Here is a 22,130-nt window from a genome sequence, read left to right on the forward strand (position 1 = left end):
ACATCCCTCAGCCTGGGGCTCCCGGTGTTACCCACGCTCATACTTCTCTCTCCCATCTCCAAGCTGCCTTAGCCCCCCCCCCACTTCCTGATTTCACGCCACAACATCCCCTGCCCCTCCCTTCCAAGCCCAAGGTCCCATAAATTTGATGAGAAAGCCAGCCTGCCTTGGCCCAGCTGGGAGCCACACAGACACAACCCCCCACCCCCACCCCTACCCTGCCTCATCCACCAAAACTTGGGACAAATGCCTGGCCTTGGGATGGGGGCCCCCCAAGCTTTGGAGAGTTTCCTGTGAATTTTATTTCCATCAAAATAAAAATACAGCCAAAGCAAGGATTTTAAAAGCCCGTGGCACCCCCTGTCCCCCCTCCCCACTTCTAGTGGTTGGAACATCCTGAGCTACAGAAAACCAGAAACCAGTCTTAGGGGAGCCTAAGTACCATGAGGGAACATTCTAGGCCAAGTATGACCCTCATCTAGAGGCAATGGGGTGAAAGGGGCTTAGGAGAGGGGCAGGCCTCCACATCTGAGCACTAAGTGAGGGGAGAGGGACTAGCCACTCTGTATTCTAGGTCCCTTCCAATCATCAAAGACACCAGAACTTTGTCCACCATATTCCCCTCCTTCCCTCCCTGCCACCAATTTCCTCTGTGTCAGCTGGCATAGCTCAGGCACAATTGGGGTCTGACGAGACCTGGGGTCCAGTTCGTCCTCTACCCCCCAGCACAGATAACATTCCCGGCCAGGCAGCCCAGAGCGGAGACCCTAACTGCCCATCCTCCGCTTTCCACAGGAATCCAGACACAGTAGCTGGCAAATGGACACAGAGACCTGGTGGGCTGGGGCAGGGCTGCCCACAGGACCTGAGCTGTCCAGGGCTGGTCCCTTGTAGTCAGGACCCGGGCCCCCTCACCCGCCCTCACAGTCCTGGGGCCACTGCCCAGGTGTGTGGCCTCTGCCAAGTACATCTTGGCGCCACTCTGGCCGCCACCCTGAGAGACCCCTTAGGGGCAGGTCCTGACCACTGAGGGTGGTAATGAGGGGATGGGATATTTTAGGGAGATTAAAGGGGTGTGTGAGGGGGGGAAGGTGGGACTGTGCCTGTTCAGTTGCCCCGACTGTGCTTGTGGTCTTCAGGTGTGTTTGCAAGTGCTGTGGGTCACTCCCCACACACACCCCCACACACACTTTTCTGGTTAGTCTTCAGCCATGGAAAAAGGGGAGAGTGGATAGGGTGGGGTAGGAGCGCCCATCTCCTTGGGGCTGGCTGACTGTCTAGCCAGAAGGGGGAGCCCGACGCCAGGGCGGCTCGGCTCGCACGCTCCGCCGGCGCCGCACAAGAGCCCCATTAAAGCGCCGCCGGCTGGCCGACCGCGGCGAGACTCGCGTCCGGCTGTCCGGCCCCGCTTCCTCCCTCCCCGGGTCCAGGGCACCGGGCCCAGTGTATTATGGGGGGGGGGGGGGAGGCGGCATGGAGGCTCGAACTTGAGCAAACAAATACGTTCATGGAACGCCTCTCTCCCTGCGGCATAATCTCAGGACTCTAGACAGCCCCCCCCCAAAAAAAAAGTTAAAAAGGCATGGAGAAAGGAGCTAGGAGGTCTGGAGACAAGCAGGATCTGAGGGCAGGGGATGAGGTCGCGGGCCACAGTCCCTGCCCCGCGCAGTCACCAGCTGGAGGAGGGGCCCCCTCCCCTCCCGGTGGAGGGCGGGGGCCCATCTCCGGGCGGGAGGGAGTTAAGCCCGGTGGCCTCGATGCTCCACGTAGGAGCTGGCTTTGGCTGCCAGTTGTGGTCAGGGCCACCGTATAAATAGGGCGGGAGACCCGAGCGCCGAGGACTTCCCGCTGCCCTCACCCTGCAGTCGTCGCTGCCGCTGCCCCCAGCCCGGCCCCAGGCATCCTGGCCATGGCCCGCCAGATGCTCTTGCTCAGCCTCGGCCTCCTGGCCGGCCTGCTGCCGACGCTGGCCGCCTGCCCCCATAACTGCCACTGCCACGGCGATCTGCAGCACGTCATCTGCGACAAGGTGGGGCTGCAGAAGATCCCCAAGGTGTCAGAGAAGACCAAACTGCTCAACCTGCAGCGGAACAACTTCCCGGTGCTGGCTGCCAACTCATTTCGGGCCATGCCGAACCTCGTGTCCCTGCACCTGCAGCACTGTCAGATCCGCGAGGTGGCCTCCGGCGCCTTCCGTGGCCTTAAGCAGCTCATCTACCTGTACCTGTCCCACAACGACATCCGCGTGCTGCGCGCAGGTGCCTTTGACGACCTGACTGAGCTCACCTACCTCTATCTGGACCACAACAAGGTGACTGAGCTGCCCCGGGGGCTGCTCTCCCCACTGGTCAACCTCTTCATCCTGCAGCTCAACAACAACAAGATCCGTGAGCTGCGCGCCGGCGCCTTCCAAGGCGCCAAGGACCTGCGCTGGCTCTACCTGTCGGAGAACGCGCTCAGCTCCCTGCAGCCCGGCGCTCTGGACGATGTGGAGAACCTCGCCAAGTTCCACCTAGACAGGAACCAGCTGTCCAGCTACCCCTCGGCAGCTCTGAGCAAGCTGCGGGTGGTGGAGGAGCTGAAGCTGTCCCACAACCCCCTGAAGAGCATTCCCGACAATGCCTTCCAGTCTTTCGGAAGGTACCTGGAGACCCTCTGGCTGGACAACACCAACATGGAGAAGGTGAGGTCCTGGCTGCAGAGCTCTGCCCTGGCTCCTTCTCAGCCTGGAGGCCCAGGGATCCAGGGCCACAGCTGGGCACCATTCTGTCTCCCCTAAAATTGCCTCTGTCTCTCTGGCTATCTCCAAGGTGATGAGCTCTGCCCATCTTGTCACATCCCCACTCTAATCTCTGACCTTCTGCCCCTGTCCTTAGTCTCAGCCACTGCCCTCCTACCATTCCTATTTATAAACAGAGTTGGGGCTGTCCGGGCCCCACCAATGGCCCCTAGGAGGCATATCCAGTGCTCCCAAACCCCCTGCTGTGGGCGGCAGCCACCTCTTCCTGTTGGGCCTCTGCTGTTTTTTCCCCTGTCTCCAGTAAACCTACCACCCCATAAAGGAAGGTTTGTTTATTGAAGAGCGTTCCAGAGGAGCTGGGTGAATCAGGCCCACAAAGAGACCCTGTTCCTGGAGGGGGGCGTGCATGTCTGCTCTGGTGGCGTTGGGGGCTGGGGAGTGAGGGGGGAGCAAATGCCTGAGGAAGATCTCCCCCATGTCCCCCAGAGGCCCTGGCAGATGCCCCCTCCTCAGTCCATACACACATTCCACTGCATTCTTGGGTCTATTTCAACTGAGGGACCAGAGGCTCCCCCAGATTGCAGGCATGGTACCCATGAGCTCTGTGAAGGGGCAAAGGCAAGAGCCGCACACTATTGTCAACCTTTGGCACAGGTCCCAGGTGTCTCCCCACAGGGAAGACTGGCTGTGCCTCACTGTCCACCAGACCACTGACTACTCTTTGCCCACCCCAGTCACCCAGACCCATCTCCTGGCTGCAACCTCTTTCAGTCCTTCCTCCCTGTGATGCCCAGCACCTGGCCAGGGGGGGCTGCCTTGGGTCCGGGTGGAATCTCTCCTTGGGGCTAGAAAAATCTCTCTGGTACGGGGACTTCAGCCAGGAGGTTTGGGCAGAGATCAGGGCAAGGTGGGGGAGATGGTCATCAGAGCAATCCGGTTACCAGAGAACTTCACAGCCCACCCTGGCCATAAGCATGGAGACGAGGGCAGAATCCTACCTGGAAGGCAGCCAGCCTTTGTCTGCATGGATGGAGCCTGCCCACGCCTGCCCTTCTTCAGCCCGGCCCCATGATAGCTTAAGTCAGAATCCCCTGTGTTCCACCAGTGCCAGAGCAGCCCTTCAGTGGGCAGCAGAGCAGGGCAGCAGGGGCTGATTTGGGGTAGGGGAGGCCAGGCAGAATCTGTGACACCTGAGCCAAGAGTGGGCACCAATAGAACGTTTCCTCTGGAGCCGTCCAACCTGGAGGCTCCACCAAGGAGGCTCCACAAATAGCTTCTGGCAGGCAGTGAGGGAGCAGCAAGGACAGAGCTGGGGGATGTCCCAGGACCCTGGGGTTGTGGGGAGCCTGGGCCCACTGCCCATCCCACCAAACACTAACCAGCTTCACCATGTGCCAGCTTGGGCCTCTGGGGCCAAACTCTGGCTGCCTCCCCAGTCACGGTGCTTGTGCAGGGAGTATGGTGCCAGGGGCAGAGGAGCTGGGTGTGGTCCTACAGCTACTGTTCACTCCCTAGTATGACCCTGGGCAAGGGACTTAACTCCCCTCCCCCATCTGCATATTGGAAATAACACCAGCTATCTCAAAAGGTGGTCGTATGGATTAAATCATTGGAGACAACTTAGTCATGCTGTGACACTCCTCAAGGTACCACTGCTTATGTCTAGGGAAGAACCCTGCCCCTCTGGGCCCATAGAGCTGCGAGAGGCTGGACACTAGGGTTGGGGTGCTCACTCATGCCCACCTTGCCCCCAGTTCTCCGACGATGCCTTCCTGGGTGTGACCACGCTGAAACACGTCCATCTGGAGAACAACCGCCTGAACCAGCTGCCCTCCAACTTCCCCTTTGACAACCTGGAAACACTCACTCTCACCAACAACCCCTGGAAGTGTACCTGCCAGCTCCGGGGCCTCCGGAGGTGAGAGTACCCCCATGCCACCTCCCGAACCCACCTTCCTGTGACGCAGTGAAGACACCGCCCTGCAGTAAGACTTCCTGGGCATAGGTCCTAGATCTGCTACCTAATAGGTGTAGGACTTTGCAAAGTTCCCACGTTTGTGAAATGAAGATGACAATTGTAGACTATCCTGGAGCCAAGTCAATCCTGGCCTCGTGGCTCCTTGTCCCTTCTCCCAGCTTTCCCACGTCTCTTCCCCAACCCCAGCATCTCTCTGTCTCTTCAGGTGGCTGGAAGCCAAGACTTCCCGTCCTGATGCAACTTGTGCCTCACCCGCCAAGTTCAAGGGCCAGCACATCCGTGACACAGATGCCCTCCGCAGCTGCAAGTTCCCCACTAAGAGGTCCAAGAAAGCTGGCCGCCATTAAACAGGTGGGTGCAGGGCAGGCAGGTCCCCCATTCTCCTCTCTGGAGATTCTGGCAAGTGAACAGAGTGTCCCAGGGTACTGCTAGCATGTAGATCTTCCAGTTTTGCAGGGAGAGGAAGGGAGGGCTGGGGCTCCCTTCTAAAGGGGAAAACAATACTGCCCAGGCCTCTCACCATTCTCTCTCAGCATCATTTGGGTTTTTGGAGTCCTGACACTGATTCTTGCCTTACTGCAGGTCCTGACCCAGCTGGTCCTGGTGACTGGCCTCTGCCTTCTGCCGGAGAAACTACTGACCTTCCCACCTATGACCCCCACCTTCTTTCACAGCCTCTGCTGATGCACAGAGCTGTCCACACCTAGACACGTCCTGGCAGGGCGATTTGGGCACTCCAGCACCAACCCAGGTCCACTTGATGGAGAGGGCTCCATCACACCTGGCCCCTCTGCCTGGCTCCTCTCAGAAAAGCTGTTGCCAAGACCCCTAAGTCCTTCAGAACCAGAACTGGGTGGTCATCAGGATGGCCACCCTTCCAGAATCCTCCTTCCCTCTGCTTCTCTTTCCCTGCCATTTGGAAACAAACAGCAGATCCTTGCCCCACCCCTTGTGTCAAGAAAGGGTCTTAAGCCCGTACCCCACTCTGCCAGCTCCCATCAGCCAGGACGCTCTAACAGGACATCGGTGCTTTGCCGCGTATCCCCCCACCTGCATTTCCTCCCCAGATTTCTATAAATATATGTATGTATAATATTTACTCCCCGTTCCTTATCTCCATGACTTGACAGCTGCTGATGAGGTCAGATTGCATTTTCTCCCATCTGCTTGCTGGAAGGAGGGTGGGCCTAGAGGGTCATCCCTGTTCCCATCCACCGGTTCCCAGTCCGAGGCCTGGCCTGCGTCCCGTCCACAGCCCTAGCCCCAGCTACCACTCACCACCATTTCCTTCATGTTCAGCTTGTTGATGATGGCTCGGATCAGCTCTGGGGGTGCCGGGGACCCGGCAATCACACCTGAATCAGAGAGAGGGCTGACACAATCCCCCCCTTCTCCAGGCCCAGTGGACCCCTTTTGCCTGCAGCTCTTTCTAGGGAAGAACATTCATTTCTCTCGCCTGGTCCTGGACCTGTTCCTATACCTGGCAGCTGGCCTTGGGCTGGTGTCCTGGAATGTTTGGGATTTGCCTCCCTCCCACCCATATTTTTACAGTGACCTTCTTGCCCCCTACATAAAGGATTGGGTGTACACCGAGCTCACCCCGGCCAATCCTGGCTTGGCCACCCTTGGCCCCATCTTACCTCCACACAGGGTTGAGACGTCGTAATTGAAGAAGTCTGGCTGGTTCAAAATATCCACAAACATTGTGGGGGTGCCATACAGGAAGATGCCTCTGTATAAGAGGGGTAGCATCTCAGAATCAGGCTTGGAAGTGGAAGGGAACTCCCGCTTCTCAGCCACCCCACCTTGAACCTGCAGTAAGGGCCAAGGCCGCAACTGTGGGGAACAGGCGGGAGAAACTCTTTGGAGGAGGAGCTAGTGCCGTCCTTGGATCCCTCACTACCCTTTCCATTTCTCTTGGCTGGAGAGAGGAGACATCTTGGCGAGGGGTCAGGGCCCAGGAGTGAGGACTAGGAGAGTCTCATGAGCCTGCGGGTAGCTGCTCACTGATGCCCACCTCTCTCTGCTGACAGCCTCCAGCGCCTTCTTGCCATCAAAGATCGGAGAGGACAGGATGAGGGTGACACCGTGCATCATGCTTACCATTGTGCCCCCCACAGAACCCAGGCAGTGGTACAGGGGAGTGGGCAGGATTATCCGCAATTGTTCTGGCGTCTAGAGATGGAGGCAGGAGGCTGGGTCTATCCTGGAGCCAGAAGCCCCCGAAGCTAGTTCCTCTAGCCAGCAGGGGAAGCCCAGCAAGCCCGCCTCCCCACGCCTGCAGGGTGCCAGTAAGCCTGGGCCAGCACCTCCTTACCTTCAGGTGCAGTTTCAGGCGCTCCCCTATCATATTGGAATTGTTGACAATGTTGTAGTGGGAAAGGGTGGCCCCCTTGGGCCTGCCTGTCGTCCCCTGATAAGACAAGCAGGTGACACTTGGCTGCTTTCTTCCCATTTCCTTCCTGGCCTGGGCCTCTGCATGGAAGAGCACTGGACTGGGAGTCAGGAGACTGGGACTGTTGCCCAGATCCATTCATTCAATACGTATTCATAAAGGTTTACCACGTGCCTGCACAGTGCCAGGTGTTAGGATCCAGAAATATGGAAGATGAGTTCTGTCTTCATTCCACTCAGGAAGTGGCTGAGAGAACTCTGTGGCCCAGCAGCAGATACCCTTTCTGGGCCTCAATTTCCCTATCTGCTAAAGAGGGGGCAGGCTCTACTAGCTCTGACCAGTGGTGACACAGTACATCTGCCCCTGTGCTGGGGACAAGAAGGCCAGCGGATGGGGACACGTGACAAGGACACCAGTTGCTAATGGTTACCAGGGCAGACAGGACAGCTAGGGCCAGTCCCAGGAGAAGAGTGTTTGTACTCCCCACTTCCTGTGTCCTCATTCTCAGGGAAGTGTCACAGGGGCAGGCAGGGGTCAGCTTGACAGCCTGGGCTTAGGGCCTGGAGACCTCTGCCCTACCGAGGTGAACTGGATGTTGATGGCGTCATGGCAGGACAGGAACTGCTGAGTGTATCGGAGCTGGGCCAGATGCTGCTCTGTGCTGCCAGCCGCCACCACGTCATCAAGGAGCAGTGTCCCCGGCAGAGGGGTGTCCACCGAGATGACTGTGGTCAGCTCTGGGAGCCTGGGGGTCGGGATGATGGGGAGAGTCAGGGGCTGAGGGGGCCGGGATGCCGCACGATGGACCCTTCCCAACCTAGGACATCCCCACCTTTGACTCTTCAATGCCCCCGGCTGGGCCTTCTCCACCTCTGGACAGATTTGCTTCAGGATGTTGTAGTATTGCTGGGTCTTGAATTGCTCCGGGAAAACGAGGGCTTTGCAGCCCACCTGTGGAGGGGACCCCCTTCCACAGTCAGCAGGAAGCCCCCAGGCTGATGATCTTGCAGAGCCCACTTAATAGTTGCTCTCTCTCATACGCACACACCACTACTCTGACACACACGTGACCCTCCCTCTAACACACACACACCAGCTCACTCACACTGCCTCTGTGATGAATGCATGCACCACCCCCAACACATACACCAGCCTTGTGTCTGCCCAACTACCCCCTCCTCCTGCCCACCCACAGCCTAAACAATGACACACTCTGGGTATTACCCACCTCTACACGCCCTCCCCACCCCATCAGCTCTCTGTGACAACTGGAAGACCCCTGTGCCAGGCACCCACCTGGCCCCACCCCCGGAATGAGTCCTACCTTCTTGAGGGCATACTCCAGCTCTGTAGCCTGGTAGGCTGGGTTCACAGACACCTGATAGAGACAGCAAGGCTACGTCAGTGTCCTGGGCAGACCCTGTCCTCATCACCCCTCCACCCTCAGGAGGCACAGAAACAGTGTAGACAGAGGCAGCACCCTGCCCCTCCAGGCCTCCTTGGTGGCTTCAGGTGAAAATATTACCTGGTCTGAAACCAGCCAGACACGGGTTTCATTCTGGGGCTAAGGGGCCAAGTGGATTCCCCTGAATGATGCAAACCCCCCCGCCATGCCCACATACCCAACTGTGCCAGGCAAGCCCCTCCTCTCCTCACCAGAATGATGCCCGCTTGGGCTGTGGCCAGCTGCATGAGCACCCATGCGTAGGAGTTGGGCCCCCACATGCCCAGCCGGTCACCCTTGCAGAGGCCAATACTCAGGAGCCCAGATGCAGCTTTGTCCACCTGGTATAAACATACAGGGCACAAGGGGTAAGCTATGGGCAAGCAGGAAGGGGTTATGATGCCTATGTCAGCCCTTGGTCCAGGGGTTCACACCAGAACCATCTGGGAACAAGTGACAGGCCTCAGGAGATCTGGAGTGGGGCTTGGAATATGCAGAGTTAACAAGTGCCCGAGGAGTGACTGATGCAGGAGGCATCCGGGCCACCTCTGCCTCAGCCCTGCCCCCATCTCTGACATCCCCTGGGGTTCTCTGGCAGCCCCATCACCCTGCTCCACAGTCAGGTGCTGCCCTTGTGGCTCCACCCAGCCAGGACAGCCTGGGGGCTAGCACCTGCCCACGCTGAGGGGTCAAGGTCAGAACCCACCTCCTCCTTGAGCTGGGCAAAGGTCAACCTGACATTTTCATGGAGGATGACCAAAGCCTCTCGGTCCGGGAACTTCTGTGCTGTGGCATCCAGGCAACGCCCAACGGTCTTGTTGATAAGACGCAATTTGGTGCAGCCCTGGACATAGCTGAGGCCTCCGATGGGCAGGGTGGCGGTGCGTTCTACCTCTTTGGAACTGTAGAGAGAGTCACCAAGGTCTCAGCTGCATCAAGGCAGGCCTCCCTGGCCTACCCAGCTAGGAGGCAGGCTGCCTGCAATGTGTTAGGGAGCACTCCAGAAACTGTCGGAACCATGGCCATGGAACATAGGAGCTGCTTCATTCACCCTTGGGAAATCCAAACTTGGAAGCTGACTTCTTGTCGTCAGAGAGAAGATTCTTTTCCCCAGCCTACTCCTGAGTTTCCCCTCAGTGCCACTGGCCTGGAGCTTTGGTGCAAAAACACTGGAAAGGGAAACTGAGGCAAATCATGGTGCTTTGACTAAGCAGAGAGGTGGCCTAGGAGGGCTAGAAACGGCCTCATCCTACATACTGCACCATCCTGATAAAAAAAAAAAAAACCTGAGTAATTGTCAAAACCCACAGAATAGTCCAACACAAAAACTAAACCTTAATGTATACTATGGGCTATAGTCAATAATAATGTATCACTATCAGTGCACTAATTGTAACAAATGTACCACACTGATGCAAGATATTAATAATAGAGGAAACTGTGTCTGGGGTGGGATGGGTATATGGAAATCTATGTACCACCTGCTCAGTTATTCTGTAACCCTACGGTTATTCTGTAACTCTAAAACTGTACCAAAAAAGTTAAGTCTATTATTTAAAAAAGGAAAACCAAAAAAGGCGTCCAGAAGTCCAGGTAGCACACGCTAAAATTGGCATGTTCTCACTTGACCGCTCTGGGTAACAGCTGCTGGCTCCCAGCCAGGTCTAGGTGGGAGCGTAACAGGTCTCAGACCCTGTTTGCATCAGAAAGGGCATGCTCCAGGTTCCAGCCCTCCAGGCCACCTCCAGACCACCATTGGGGGGTGTGGGCCCTGAGGACTCAGTGCTCCTAGCGACTCAGTGTGCTGCAGCTGCTGTGCGAAAAGACCATGCCTATCTTTTGTTGATTGATCACTTAGGGCTTGTGTGGTAGAGTTTCTGGGAAGAACATGGTATGCAGGGCAGGGTGGGGAGCAAATTTGGGTTTCCCTGTAAATGGGAGAGGAGACGACTGCCATCTCACCGGTGGGTGTGGCACAATGTGGGCTGATTGGGAGGTGGCCCTGATTTGACTTGGGAGGTGGCCCTGATTTGACTCGGAAGCTGGAGCTGGGGAGCCCAGCATGAATCACATGGGGTGGGGACTGACTGCTGAAGCTCTATGGGGAGCAAGCAAGCACTAGGCTGGGGTTGGGGATCTGAGGTCTCATCCCAGGTGTGCTGCTGGCTGGGTGGGTGACTGCTGCAGACACCGTTGTTGTCCCATATTACATCTCCTCAGTGCATCTCTGGTTTCAGCTGCTGGGACAATTCCCTGGGGGGTCTGTCTGCTCAGGGACTTCCTCAAGCCTCCCCTTCTGCAGCTGGACAGTTCTGGTTGGCAGCTGTTCCTTCTCAGAGGTCCAAGTGGGTAAAACCCGGTTGCCTGGGGCAACAACTTCAATAATACAATCCATATTGGCTTCTCTTCCTGTCTTCTCTTCCCACTCCCTCACTTCTGCTTCCTAGGATCACAAATAAACCACCTGCACCCAAGTCCTTATTCTTGGGGAATCCAACTTAAGACACAGGATTTATCCTCTTTGGGGTCAGCTTCTCCACCTATAAAGTGTGGGGACTACATGAGTGGTTATTCTCAAGGGAATGTAATCTAAATTACCTGGACAATCTTCTCCAAGGGTTGTGGTGAGCCACCTAAGCCAGGTGGTTCCTGCAGGTGTGCTGGACAGAAAACAGCCAAGAATCACAGCTCTAAGTTTCTGTGAACTCCCACTCCCTACTGTCCACAGGTTGACAAACCTAAAGAACTGCTGAAGTGGTTCTCAGTGGTCGCCATGACACCCCTCAAGAGAGACTGTGTGCCCTAAATCCCTACCTCACAGGCATACTGTAGAAGGAGAGGAAAAGAGTGAAGAAATAAAATGGAGTCACACTAGTCAAGCTGCTAAATTACTAAAATCAAGTAGGCTAAGGAATGAGGAAATGATTCTATTCTTGCTTTAACTAGCCCAGGAACTTAAACTTTTGAACTTGTCAGTTGTGCACCAATGCCTAGAGATAGATGGATTCTATTACTTATATTATATTATATTATATTATATTATATTATATTATATTATATTATATTATATTATTTATATCATATCATATTTAAATACTATAGATAACCCTCTGGGGGAAAAGAAATAGCCGAACTCCACTTGTGACAATATGGATGAACCTGAAGGACATTATACTAAGTGAAATGAGGCAGGCACAGAAAGACAGTTATTGCATGATCTTACTTATATGTGGAATCTTAAAACATTAATTATTAATTAATGCCAGTTTGCGTTGGGTTTCTGTTGCTTATAACTAATGAATCCTAACTATACCTACGTTTTCCACATTCAGTGGCTAACCAGTGTCCTTGAACGCCTAGCAGGCCACCTCCACCTCCCACAGCCCAGCATCTGGATTAGGAGGCAGCAAAAAGCAAATCTCAGCCAGCTTAATGGTTTTGTTGTCAACAAAACATTAAAGGCGGGGGGTTCTGCCTCACAACAGTCATCCTCCTTCTCACAATGACCCAGAGTCCTATTTGGTTTGGAACATTGTTTTCTCCTCATTCACTATGGTTTTCGGAATAGATAGTGGCCTCTTGGAAAGTCTAGTTGGTAAATCAACAGGATGATTTACATGCCCCCCCAAAAAAAAATCCAGTTCGATTGTCATGTATATTATCTCTTTCATCTCTGATAGGTGCTGTGACAGAGACCCCCCCCCCAATAGCCCTTTCTTTCTGAATAATACATTCTCAAATGTTTAGCTGGCCACGTGGAATAGAGACCACATTTTCAAGCTTCCCCAGCAGGTGACTTGGCCCAACGGTGAAGTTCTGGCCAATGGGATTTAAAGAGAGGTACTGTGTACAACTTCTGAGAAGAATCCTCAAAGGAAAGTGCATCTTCTCTTTTCTTCTGGCCAGCTGGAATGCTGCCTGTGACAGGAAAAGAATGACAGCTATCTTGGACTACCTGGTGAGCTTGGACACCACAGAGCAGCAAGACAGAAGGGGGCTGGAGCCTGACAGCAGGATGCACCGTGACTCCTACAGACTGGCTGTCTTTCAGAAAAGGAAACTCCCATCTCCTTTAAGCCGTGGGGAGAGTGGGTTCTCTGATACACACTACAGTAATTGTAAAAAACACAGGACTCAAACAGACATTTTTTCCAAAGAAGATATATACAAATGGCCAGCAAGTGTGTGAAACGCAAACTAAAACCACAACGAGATGCCCTATACACCCACTAGGAAGGCTATCAACAAAAAAAAGACAAAAAAAAATAATAATAAATAACAAGTGTTGGCTAGCATGTGGAGAAATTGGAATCCTTGTGCATTACTGGACGGAATGTAAAACAGTGCAGCCACTATAGAAAACAGTTTGGAGGTTCTCCAAAATGTTAAACATAAAATAACCACATGACCCAGCAGTTTCACTCCTAGGTATTTACTCAAAAGAACTGAAAACAGGTGTTCAAACCAAGACTTGCCCACAAAGTTCCTAGCAGTACTATTCACAATAGCCAAAGGTATAAACAACCCAAATATTTGGCAATGGATGAGTGGATAAAGCAAATGTGGAATACCCATACAGCAGAATGTTATTTGGCCCTAAAAAGGGACAAAGTGTCGCTGAGGATGTGAGGAAAAGGAACTCTCATACACTGCCGGTGGAAATATAAATTGGTGCAGCCTCTAATATTTTCATACCAAAAAATAGTATGGGGTTTCCTCAAAAAGAACTCAAATAGCTAAAGTAAATATTTAGTGAAGCCTCAGCCACTTGCACGGTTATTGTAAAACACAAGGCCTCAGGTGGAACTGAAGCTATATAAATCAGCCATGTCCGGCTGTGAGGCAACTGGAGACAAAACACAGCCAAAAAATTTTAAATAGAGCTACCCTATGACCCAGCAATTTCTCTCCTGGGTATCTCCCCGAAAAATTTGAGAATACTTATTTGTAAAGATATATGTCCCCTTATGTTCATTATGGCATTATTCACAATAGCCAAGCTATAGAAACAATCTAAGTGTCCTTCCACCAATGATTGGATAAACATGATGTGGTACAAATACACAATGGAATACTACTCAGCCATAACAAGGATGAAATATTGCCATTTGTGACCACATGGGTAGATCTTGAGAATATCATGTTAAGTGAAATAAGTCAGATGGAAAAGGACAAAAACCATATGATTTCACTCACATGTGGGATATAAAACAAAAAGCAGCAAATGAACAAACAAAAGATTCGTAGACACGGACAACAGTATGGTGGTTACCAGAGGGGGAAAGGGATGGGGAAGGATGAAGAGGGAAAGGGGGTCAAAATATATGGTGACAAAAGGAGACTAGACTTTGGGTGGTGAGCACACAATGCAATATACAGATGATGTATTAGTGTTGCACACCTGAAACTTACATAATGTTCTTAACCAATGCTTCAAATAAATTTAATTTAAAAAAGAAATCATTTCCATTTTGAATGTGGAAGGATTTTCCTCTCTGAGAATTTCAGTGGGTATATAATTTATGTGCCTTCCGTACAGTTCATAAAATACTACAACTATTGGCTTAACCAATCCATTTCATACATGGATGGACGTTCTGCAGGTTCAAGAGCACAGAGCAGCTCATGATACTTTGCTCATTGTTTAGAATGCAGCTGGAAAACTGTTCTAGCAGGAAACTAAAATCCACCTGACAACTATTTACAATGTCACTTCCAAGAATGTCTATAGAGACTTTTAATGACAAGTCAGAAATGTATTGATTCTGATTTATGAAAAAGATGGGTACTCTCAATGGGGATGGGCAGAGATCGGTAAATACCCTGCCAGGTATGTGAACTGAAGGGAGAAGAATCATTGAGCAGCTTCTCTGTGATGTTGTCATGCAGGTTTTCGCTAGCAAATTGTTCAGGTACTTACTCCTGTCTTACAAATGGAAAAAAGTGAGACTGAGAAATTAAGTGACTTGTCCAAATGCCACAATAAAAGCTGATTAAAACAGCCTCATCGATTGGATCACAAACAGCTTTCCAGTAAAACAGACCAAGTGATCTTGACATATGGAATACAGTAATGACCAAATCTGCCACAAAGTCACAAAAAATAGAAGACAAATGGCCAGTAAGCATAGGAAAAGATGTCCATGTCCCAAATCAAAGCAAAACAGCCACAAGGCGTTTGTTCCCCAAGAGATCAGCATAAATGGAAAGTTCTGACATTATGATGTTTGCAACTTATTTTCAAATGGTGGCAAAAAGTGTGTGTGTGTGTGTGTGTGTGTGTGTGTGTGTGTGTGTGTGTGTTTGCAGAGAGAGAGGGTGGAGGCAGAGGGAGAGACCTACTCTCTGATCCTTTAGTAGCTGATATTTCAAACTTAATCTTTTTGGTTATTCATTTGGATTGTTATACCACTGGGTCCAAAAAGCTGTTATTCCAAAACTCATATATAGGTTGAATTACTTTTCCCCCCCCCTTTCTTCTGCCCACCCCCCCACTCTGGTTCAAGCCGTTGTTTCTCAGTCTAGTGTGTAGACTACAGCTCCCTGGCCCCTGCTGGTATTATGAGCCTTGCGCGCCCCCCGGCTGAGGCGGTTGGTTGGCCATTCACAGCAGCTCAGGGCAGCTCGCCAGCTGCCAGCCGCTAACGGTGGCTGCCGACCATTCATGCCGGCCACCGGCCGCTCCTGGCAGCACCCGGCAGCCCACAGCAGCCCAGCTCCAGGGAGAGCTGTTGGTCACAATCTTAGCTGTGGTGCAACTCACTGGCCCAGGTGGGAATCAAACCGGTGACCTTGGTGTTAGGAGCACAGCGCTCCAACCACCTGAGCCACCGGGTTGGCTGAAAAGTAATTCAATCTGTCTGATACTGTAATAAATAAAAAGTCACTAGGAGGAAAATATAACAAATCAGTAATTCTCTGCCCAAACCAAAGATTGCTGTTTCTCTAGAGGAGTTCACATTTAGTTTCAAAATTCCATAATAGGTATTCTTGTCAAAGACTGTTCATAGGCAAAACTGAACAGCAGTTTCAGCTAAATGAGAGTTCATCCTTGCCGCCGGAGCCGGTCTGTGCTGTCCTTGGCTTCATGTAATCAATAAGAGAGCTCATCTCCATAAGGATGGGGAGTACTCAGCAGAGAGCACACAGATTATAACGCTGCCCTCAATATTCCCTAAATAAAGCTCCCCAACCACAAAAGATCAGTCATTTCATCATAAAAACAAGAACAGTTGATAATACAGAATGTTGGCAATTATGTGGGGAAATAGGCCAGAGTGTAAATCAGTATAAGATTTTTAGAGAACATTAAGTATAGAAGCCAGGAAGCCTATGAAGCTGATGCTTCAGGACCCCTTGCCTCCCCCTACTGCTGGGAGTTCATGGGAATTGGAGAGGGGAGGCTGACTGCAAATCAGGAAGTATTTATAGGTCAGCTTTTCTGGCAAATTGCCTAAAAAGCTCTTATAAGAAAATAACCTGAATCTTCAAGGCCCAGCAATTTGTCACAAATTCTTTTCTTATTCTAAAGTAATACTCAATTTGCACTAAATTTGGTGTTTGTAATTTTGAGTTCTTTTTATAAAGAGGGCACCCCAAATTGTGTAAGCTTCAGAACCCCAAATCTGGATCTCCTCTGATTTAGTAGTATCTATTAACATTTGAATATGCATGCCCTTTGCTCAGCAATCCTACTTTTAGGGAATCTATCCAAAAAATACAAAACACTAGCAAATGCCTAAAGGTAGGAATAAGCACATTAATTGATGCTTAGCAAAGAAATGGAGGAAAAACTATTTCTATAAGTAGGGATTAGATAACTAAATGATAAGACATCTACACAATGGAACACTAGGCCATTAATCAAACTGAAGACACTATATATTTAATGATATGGAAAATGTCTTACATTTTAGGTGAAAAAGCACATTTCTGAATAATATGAGCTGACATTTATTGGTGAATCCTCATGCCAGCTCTCTTCTAAACACTCCACACACATGATCTCCTGTGATTTTCATAACAACTCTCTGACCAAGAAATGTACCCATTTTACAGATGAGGGAATGAGGCTCGAAGAAATGCAGGTAAGCAGCCAAGATGGGATCCAAACCCAGGACTGTCTTGTTTCCAAGACCTTAATACAAGAACTTTGTAGAGCCTTACAGCTTAAAAAGGGCTTCCATGTGTATCTCATACGATCCTCACATCAGTTCTGGACAATCTATAAAAAGGATTATTTCTTTCTATGGATGAAGAAGCAAGAGGTTCATTTTCTTAATGTTCCAACTCTGGTGGGTGGCAACCCTGGACCCCTTCTATGTGTCCCGCTCTTTACACTTCAGCCCATCCACAGCCTCCCCTGGGGGCCTTGTGGGGGTTAAAGCAGCAAACCTGAGGCTGATGGGTGCCTCTGAGTGCCACAGGCCTGTGGATAACCACCCCCACTTGGTATCCCACCTCTCAGCCTTCAAGCACATGCTGGCCCTTTTCCATGATTTACCTCTGGTAACTGATTCATACTCTTCACTGCCTCTGACCTTATTGTCCTGTTCTCACGGCTCCATCTCACCTCTCCTGGAACTAACCGTAATGACTTTGTGCCTTAACTGCACAGCCGCCTGGTTACGTTAATCTGGGAAGCCTTCTGCCCCAGTGTCAGTCCTGCCCAGTGCAGCTTGGCCTTCCAGCAGGAGATGGACAGAAAATATAGGCTGGCTGGTTCAGGGGATCTTATGTGCAATAGCTGTGGTATTCTGTGACATTCCAGGGATGATGACTAACTTCCAGGCTAGAGGCCTCTGTGGGCACCAAGGATCATACAATCCAGCCAGGGTCAGGCAGAGACCAGGCAGAGCTGGGCCCTGGAGGAGCCATGGGAGACATGGACAATCAGAAAACCTAAGCAAACAGGTCTGCAGGATCTACTTGGGGTAGAAGCTGCTTGTTTTGTCTCCTATTACATTTTTGCTGGGTGGAGGTGCTTAGGGCTGGGCCCAAAGGCTTGTGGGTAGCTTCTGTCCCTGCTGGAGGCTGGAATTACCCCACGTCCTGGGCAAGGTCACTTCATCCTTTTAGAAGCTAGCAGGAAGGGAGGGTGACTAGATGTGAGTGGCCTATGGAACTGCAGTAATATGCCCCAGGCTGAGGCTGACCACTTCTTCCTGGGCAAGGTGCCATGCCAGCCACCAGCAAAAAGTCTTTAGACACAAAATTTAAAGCAATAGCCTGCTTTGTTCCAAGTCTTGGACTGGCCTCTGCCCCTCCCCCCAGAGGCATATGATGCCAGGCTGGCCCCTAAGCCCTAAGAAAAACATAAATCAACAAAGCGAAAAGACAAGTAACTGCCTGGGTTTACTAATTTCGTTTTATATATAAGAGACAAAGGATTAGCATTCAGCCTGTATTTTAGGAAGAAAACAACAACAACAACAAACAGTAATCAGTAAGGACAAGAAACCTAACACAATAAGTGGGCAAAAAATATGAACAGGATATTCAAAGAAGACGTTTCAAAAGATGCCCAATCTCACTGGTAATCAGGGAAAAGTAAGTTCAAACCACAATGAGATATTCTTTCCCCCACCAGAGTGGCAAACACTTTAATGTCCAGCAATACTAAGTATCGGTGAAGATGTGAGGAAATGACAACTCTTGGTTGTTACGGGTGGTCACAATAACACAATCTCTCCAGGGCAATTTCTAGAGAAGCTGAAAATGTCAACTCTTTACCAGTACACAGCAACTGCACTGGTAGAGACATAGTCATGCAATAGACTATAGACATCAGGTAAAGAGAATAATCTAGATCTATAGGCGTCAACATAAATAGATTTCAAAAACATACTGTTGAGTGAAAAAGAAACATACTATGATACAATTTTTGCTAAAATTATAATATATCAGTATTATTTCTGGATACAAAAAATAGGCAAACTAAGTGCTTGACATGATTCTAAGTGCTTTACAAATGATAGACTATACTGTTTATGGATTCAAAAATATATTAAAAGCAAAACAAAGTACTCTGACACAGCACACATTAAATTTATGATAGTGGCTCTCTGGTGAAGGATGGATTGAAGGAGAATTATAAAAGGAACTTCAGCTTGATCGCTAATACCTAATTTCTTCTATTTATAATTTTCTGTAACAAGTCTGATCATATTTTCATTTGAAGTGGTAAGTATACAGGTGTTTTGTTATTTTTTAATAACAAATTAAATTTTAAATTTGTTACATTTTTTTCTCATATGAAATTTTTAAGAAGAAAAATACAAGAGGCTTGGTGGTCTCCTAAGAAAGGTACCTAAAACATTTAAAAGATGGAGTAACTTCCTGGCATGGACAAAAGGAGACCCACAGGACCTGTCCTGTGAAGGGACAGGACAAGACTAACATTTATGCAATGAAGAAGAGCCCCAATCTGTCCACAAAGGTCACGTGCTGCTGTCAGGCAAGCCTCAGGCCTCAGCCAACACACTGACTCTTATGAAACAACACAGTCCCAGCTAAATGTGCCAGTTCATCTTCTAGCTCATGGCAGACTACAGGTAGGCTCTCCTCTTCCCTCTCCCTCGCATGTCACCCTAATGTTCATTACCCAGTACACCATTCTTCCAGCGCATTCTACCACTCACTGACCTGTGGGGCCGCATCCTCTCAGGGGCAGGGGGCTGCTTTCCCTAAGCTGCACAAAGACCTGAGGCTGGTGGTTGACGTGTGAGTGACATGGAAGTAGAGATGGCAGATGTTTTAAAATAGTTGCAAACCACATATCTGACAACGGACTGGCATCTAGAATACATAAAGAATTCTGAAAACTCGACAGTAAGAAAACCAAACCATCCAACTAGAAAATGGACAAAAGACATGAAGAGAATTCCACTGAAAAGGAAGAACAGATGGCAAATAAGTACATGAAAAGATATTCAACGTCATTAACCATTAGGGAAATGCATATTGAAACCATAGTAAGAGATCACTATACACCTATCATAATGTCAGAAACAATAAATAGCAACGAAACCAAACGCTGGCAAGGATGTTGATCACTTATACGTTGTTGGTTAGAACGTAAAACGGTAGAGTCATTCTGGAAAACAGGCAGTTTCTCAAAAAACAAAATGTGCAACTACCATATGAATTTGCAATTGCACTTCTGGGCAATCATCCCAAAGAAATAATGAATTCTGTTCCCAGAGAAACAAAGACTTTATGTTTACACAAAAACCTACACACACAAGCTTATATCCGCCTCATTTGAAAAGAACTGGAAACAACCCAAATATCCTTCAGTGGGTTAAACCATCTATTCATCCATATCAAGGAATACTGTTTAGCAATAAAAAGAAAGGAACTATTGATACACAAAACAAACTGGATGAATCTCCAGAGAATTATGCTAAGTGAAAAAAAAAATCCCAAAAGGTTGCATACTATGATTCCATTAACATACGTCTTGAAATGACAAAACCATAAAAATGGAGACCAGATAACAGACTGTTAGAGGTTTAGGAGGGAGTAGAAATGGCCAAAAGTGGGTGTGGCTATAAAAGAAAAATCAGAAGGATCCCTGTGATGGAAATGTTCTGTTATCTTGTACTCCAGTTACTATTAGGGGAAACTGGATTAAGGGTATATGGGATGTTTCTATTATTTCTTACAACTGCATGGACATGTTCATATCTCAAAATAAAGAGTTTCACTTTAACAATAAGTCCTTAGATTATATGACATTTGAGATCACAAGGTGTAACTGGACTGCCCGGTTCAGTGGGCCCAGAAGCTACAGTGTCCCCACCATTCTCTGCTGGGTTAGCCTCTTGGCACATTTGTAAGAACTATTCTGGGGCCCCCACTTCTCAACTTGCCTTCTTGCTGCCATGCCCAAGAGGTGAAATATTGGGCATATAAGACCATGTCCTTTCCCCCATGGTTGTCAAGGAAAGCTAAACTGGATAATGTATAATAAATACTTTCATGAATTTTTGTCAGCGTTAATGGGTCGCTCCTCCCAAAAGCATCGCTTGGGCAAAAGAAGCCAGACACAAGTGTATGTGAACTCTGACAATTAAGTTTGTGAACTTGTTGCAACGATGTTGCTAACCTTTTTTGATATCAGAGGGATTATTCATTATGAATTTGCACCAACTGGACAAACAGTTAACCAAGTTCACTATTTGGAAGTGCTGAAAAGGCTGCGTGAAAAAGTTAGACGACCTGAACTTTTCGCCAATAATTCATGGCTCTTGCATCACGGCAACGCACCAGCTCACACAGCACTGTCTGTGAGGGAGTTTTTAGCCAGTAAACAAATAACTGTATTGGAACACCCTCCCTACTCACCTGATCTGACCCCCAAAGACTTCTTTCTTTACCCAAAGATAAAGGAAATATTGAAAGGAAGACATTTTGATGACATTCGGGACATCAAGGGTAATACGATGACAACTCTGATGGCCATTCCAGAAAAAGAGTTCCCAAATTGCTTTGAAGGGTGGACTGTAAGAGACTGTTAGCATGTGAACTGCTATCTTCAGGTCAGGGTTAACAGCCCCTAGCCTGAAACAACATAATTATAAAATTCCAGGATGTGGGCAGTTGCAGCATGGAGACTAGAAGTCCTGTAGCTTATCTTATACTCCTGGTCTCCTTGTCCTGTAGTAAATCTTATACTCTTTGAAACTATGTAAGTCCTGTAAGTTTATCTTGTACTCTCAGAAGCTATGGAAGGCCTTGAAAATGCTATATAACCCCTTGGCTTTAAGTGTTTGGGGTCCTTGTTAAAAACCCGCTGCGTCGGGCAGAGACTGGGACCCCAGCCGGCTGGTAATAAACCTCGCTGTGTGACTTGCATTATTGTGCGGGTTCTCTGTCTGTCTGAGGGGGACAATTCCGGACCTTAACAGGACTAGGTGCTGGCATCAGTGCATAGCTTCCCAAGGGGAGTACTTCAAAGGTGACCATAGTGATATTCGGCATTGAGGTATGTAGCACTTTTTCTAGGATGAGTTCGCAAATTTGATTGTCTGACTTCGTATACTCTAAGATTTAAGAATAGGCAAAATTAACCCACAGAAATTAGAAATCAGAACAGTGGTAGCCTCTGGTTGGAGAAGGGAATTGACTGGAAAGGGGCATGAAAAAAATTTCTAGAGCTACGCTGTCTATATGGTAGCCATTAGTCACATGTTGCTGTGGAACCCTTGAAATGTAGCTCGTCTGAATTGAAGTGTTCTGTAAGTGCTAAATACATATGATTTGGAAGATTTTATGAAAAAAATAGTGTAAAATATCTCATTAGCAATTTTTAAAAGACTGATTACATGCTGAAATGATATTTTGGCTATACTAAGATAAAGAAAATATATCATTAAAAGTAATGTCACACTGGGGAGATCACTTTGTAAGTTATATAAATGTATAACCACTAGGCTGTACAACTGAAACTAATATAACATTGAATAATTAAAAAACTAATTAATAAAATAATAAAATAATTTTAAAAATTAATGTCGCCTATTTCTTATTACTTTTTAAATACGGCTGCTAGAAATCTTAAAATTACATA

General features: G+C 49.1%; 2 protein-coding genes across 2 annotated transcripts in view; one reads left to right on the forward strand and one right to left on the reverse strand.

Annotated features, from left to right (window-relative positions):
- ACSF2 (acyl-CoA synthetase family member 2) overlaps window positions 1-22,130 on the reverse strand; it is a 30,440-nt gene that overhangs the window by 3,459 nt on the left and 4,851 nt on the right. Inside the window, exons 2-10 of the mRNA XM_033089646.1 lie at window positions 9,264-9,459; window positions 8,770-8,898; window positions 8,438-8,491; window positions 7,946-8,064; window positions 7,693-7,858; window positions 7,036-7,131; window positions 6,736-6,893; window positions 6,359-6,450; window positions 5,997-6,073 (exon numbers count right to left, since the gene is read on the reverse strand). Of these exons, the coding sequence (XP_032945537.1) occupies window positions 5,997-6,073; window positions 6,359-6,450; window positions 6,736-6,893; window positions 7,036-7,131; window positions 7,693-7,858; window positions 7,946-8,064; window positions 8,438-8,491; window positions 8,770-8,898; window positions 9,264-9,459 (1,087 nt within the window). The remainder of the gene's footprint in view (window positions 1-5,996; window positions 6,074-6,358; window positions 6,451-6,735; window positions 6,894-7,035; window positions 7,132-7,692; window positions 7,859-7,945; window positions 8,065-8,437; window positions 8,492-8,769; window positions 8,899-9,263; window positions 9,460-22,130) is intronic.
- On the forward strand, window positions 1,731-5,813 carry CHAD (chondroadherin). Its single transcript, XM_033089649.1, has 4 exons — window positions 1,731-2,683; window positions 4,495-4,658; window positions 4,924-5,069; window positions 5,301-5,813. Exons 1-3 carry the CDS (start codon window positions 1,910-1,912, stop codon window positions 5,063-5,065), a joined length of 1,080 nt encoding a protein of 359 aa, XP_032945540.1. The 5' UTR covers window positions 1,731-1,909; the 3' UTR covers window positions 5,066-5,069; window positions 5,301-5,813.

The sequence above is a fragment of the Rhinolophus ferrumequinum genome, chromosome 21 (assembly GCF_004115265.2).
Source record: "Rhinolophus ferrumequinum isolate MPI-CBG mRhiFer1 chromosome 21, mRhiFer1_v1.p, whole genome shotgun sequence".
Lineage (NCBI taxonomy): Eukaryota > Metazoa > Chordata > Mammalia > Chiroptera > Rhinolophidae > Rhinolophus > Rhinolophus ferrumequinum.

Excerpts from the sequence above, each read along its gene's own strand:
- CHAD (XM_033089649.1), top strand. The coding sequence starts at position 1,910 with ATGGCCCGCCAGATGCTCTTGCTCAGCCTCGGCCTCCTGGCCGGCCTG. Across the intron at positions 2,684-4,494 it reads ACAACACCAACATGGAGAAG|TTCTCCGACGATGCCTTCCT; the intron begins GTGAGGTCCTGG and ends CCTTGCCCCCAG. Across the intron at positions 4,659-4,923 it reads CAGCTCCGGGGCCTCCGGAG|GTGGCTGGAAGCCAAGACTT; the intron begins GTGAGAGTACCC and ends CTGTCTCTTCAG.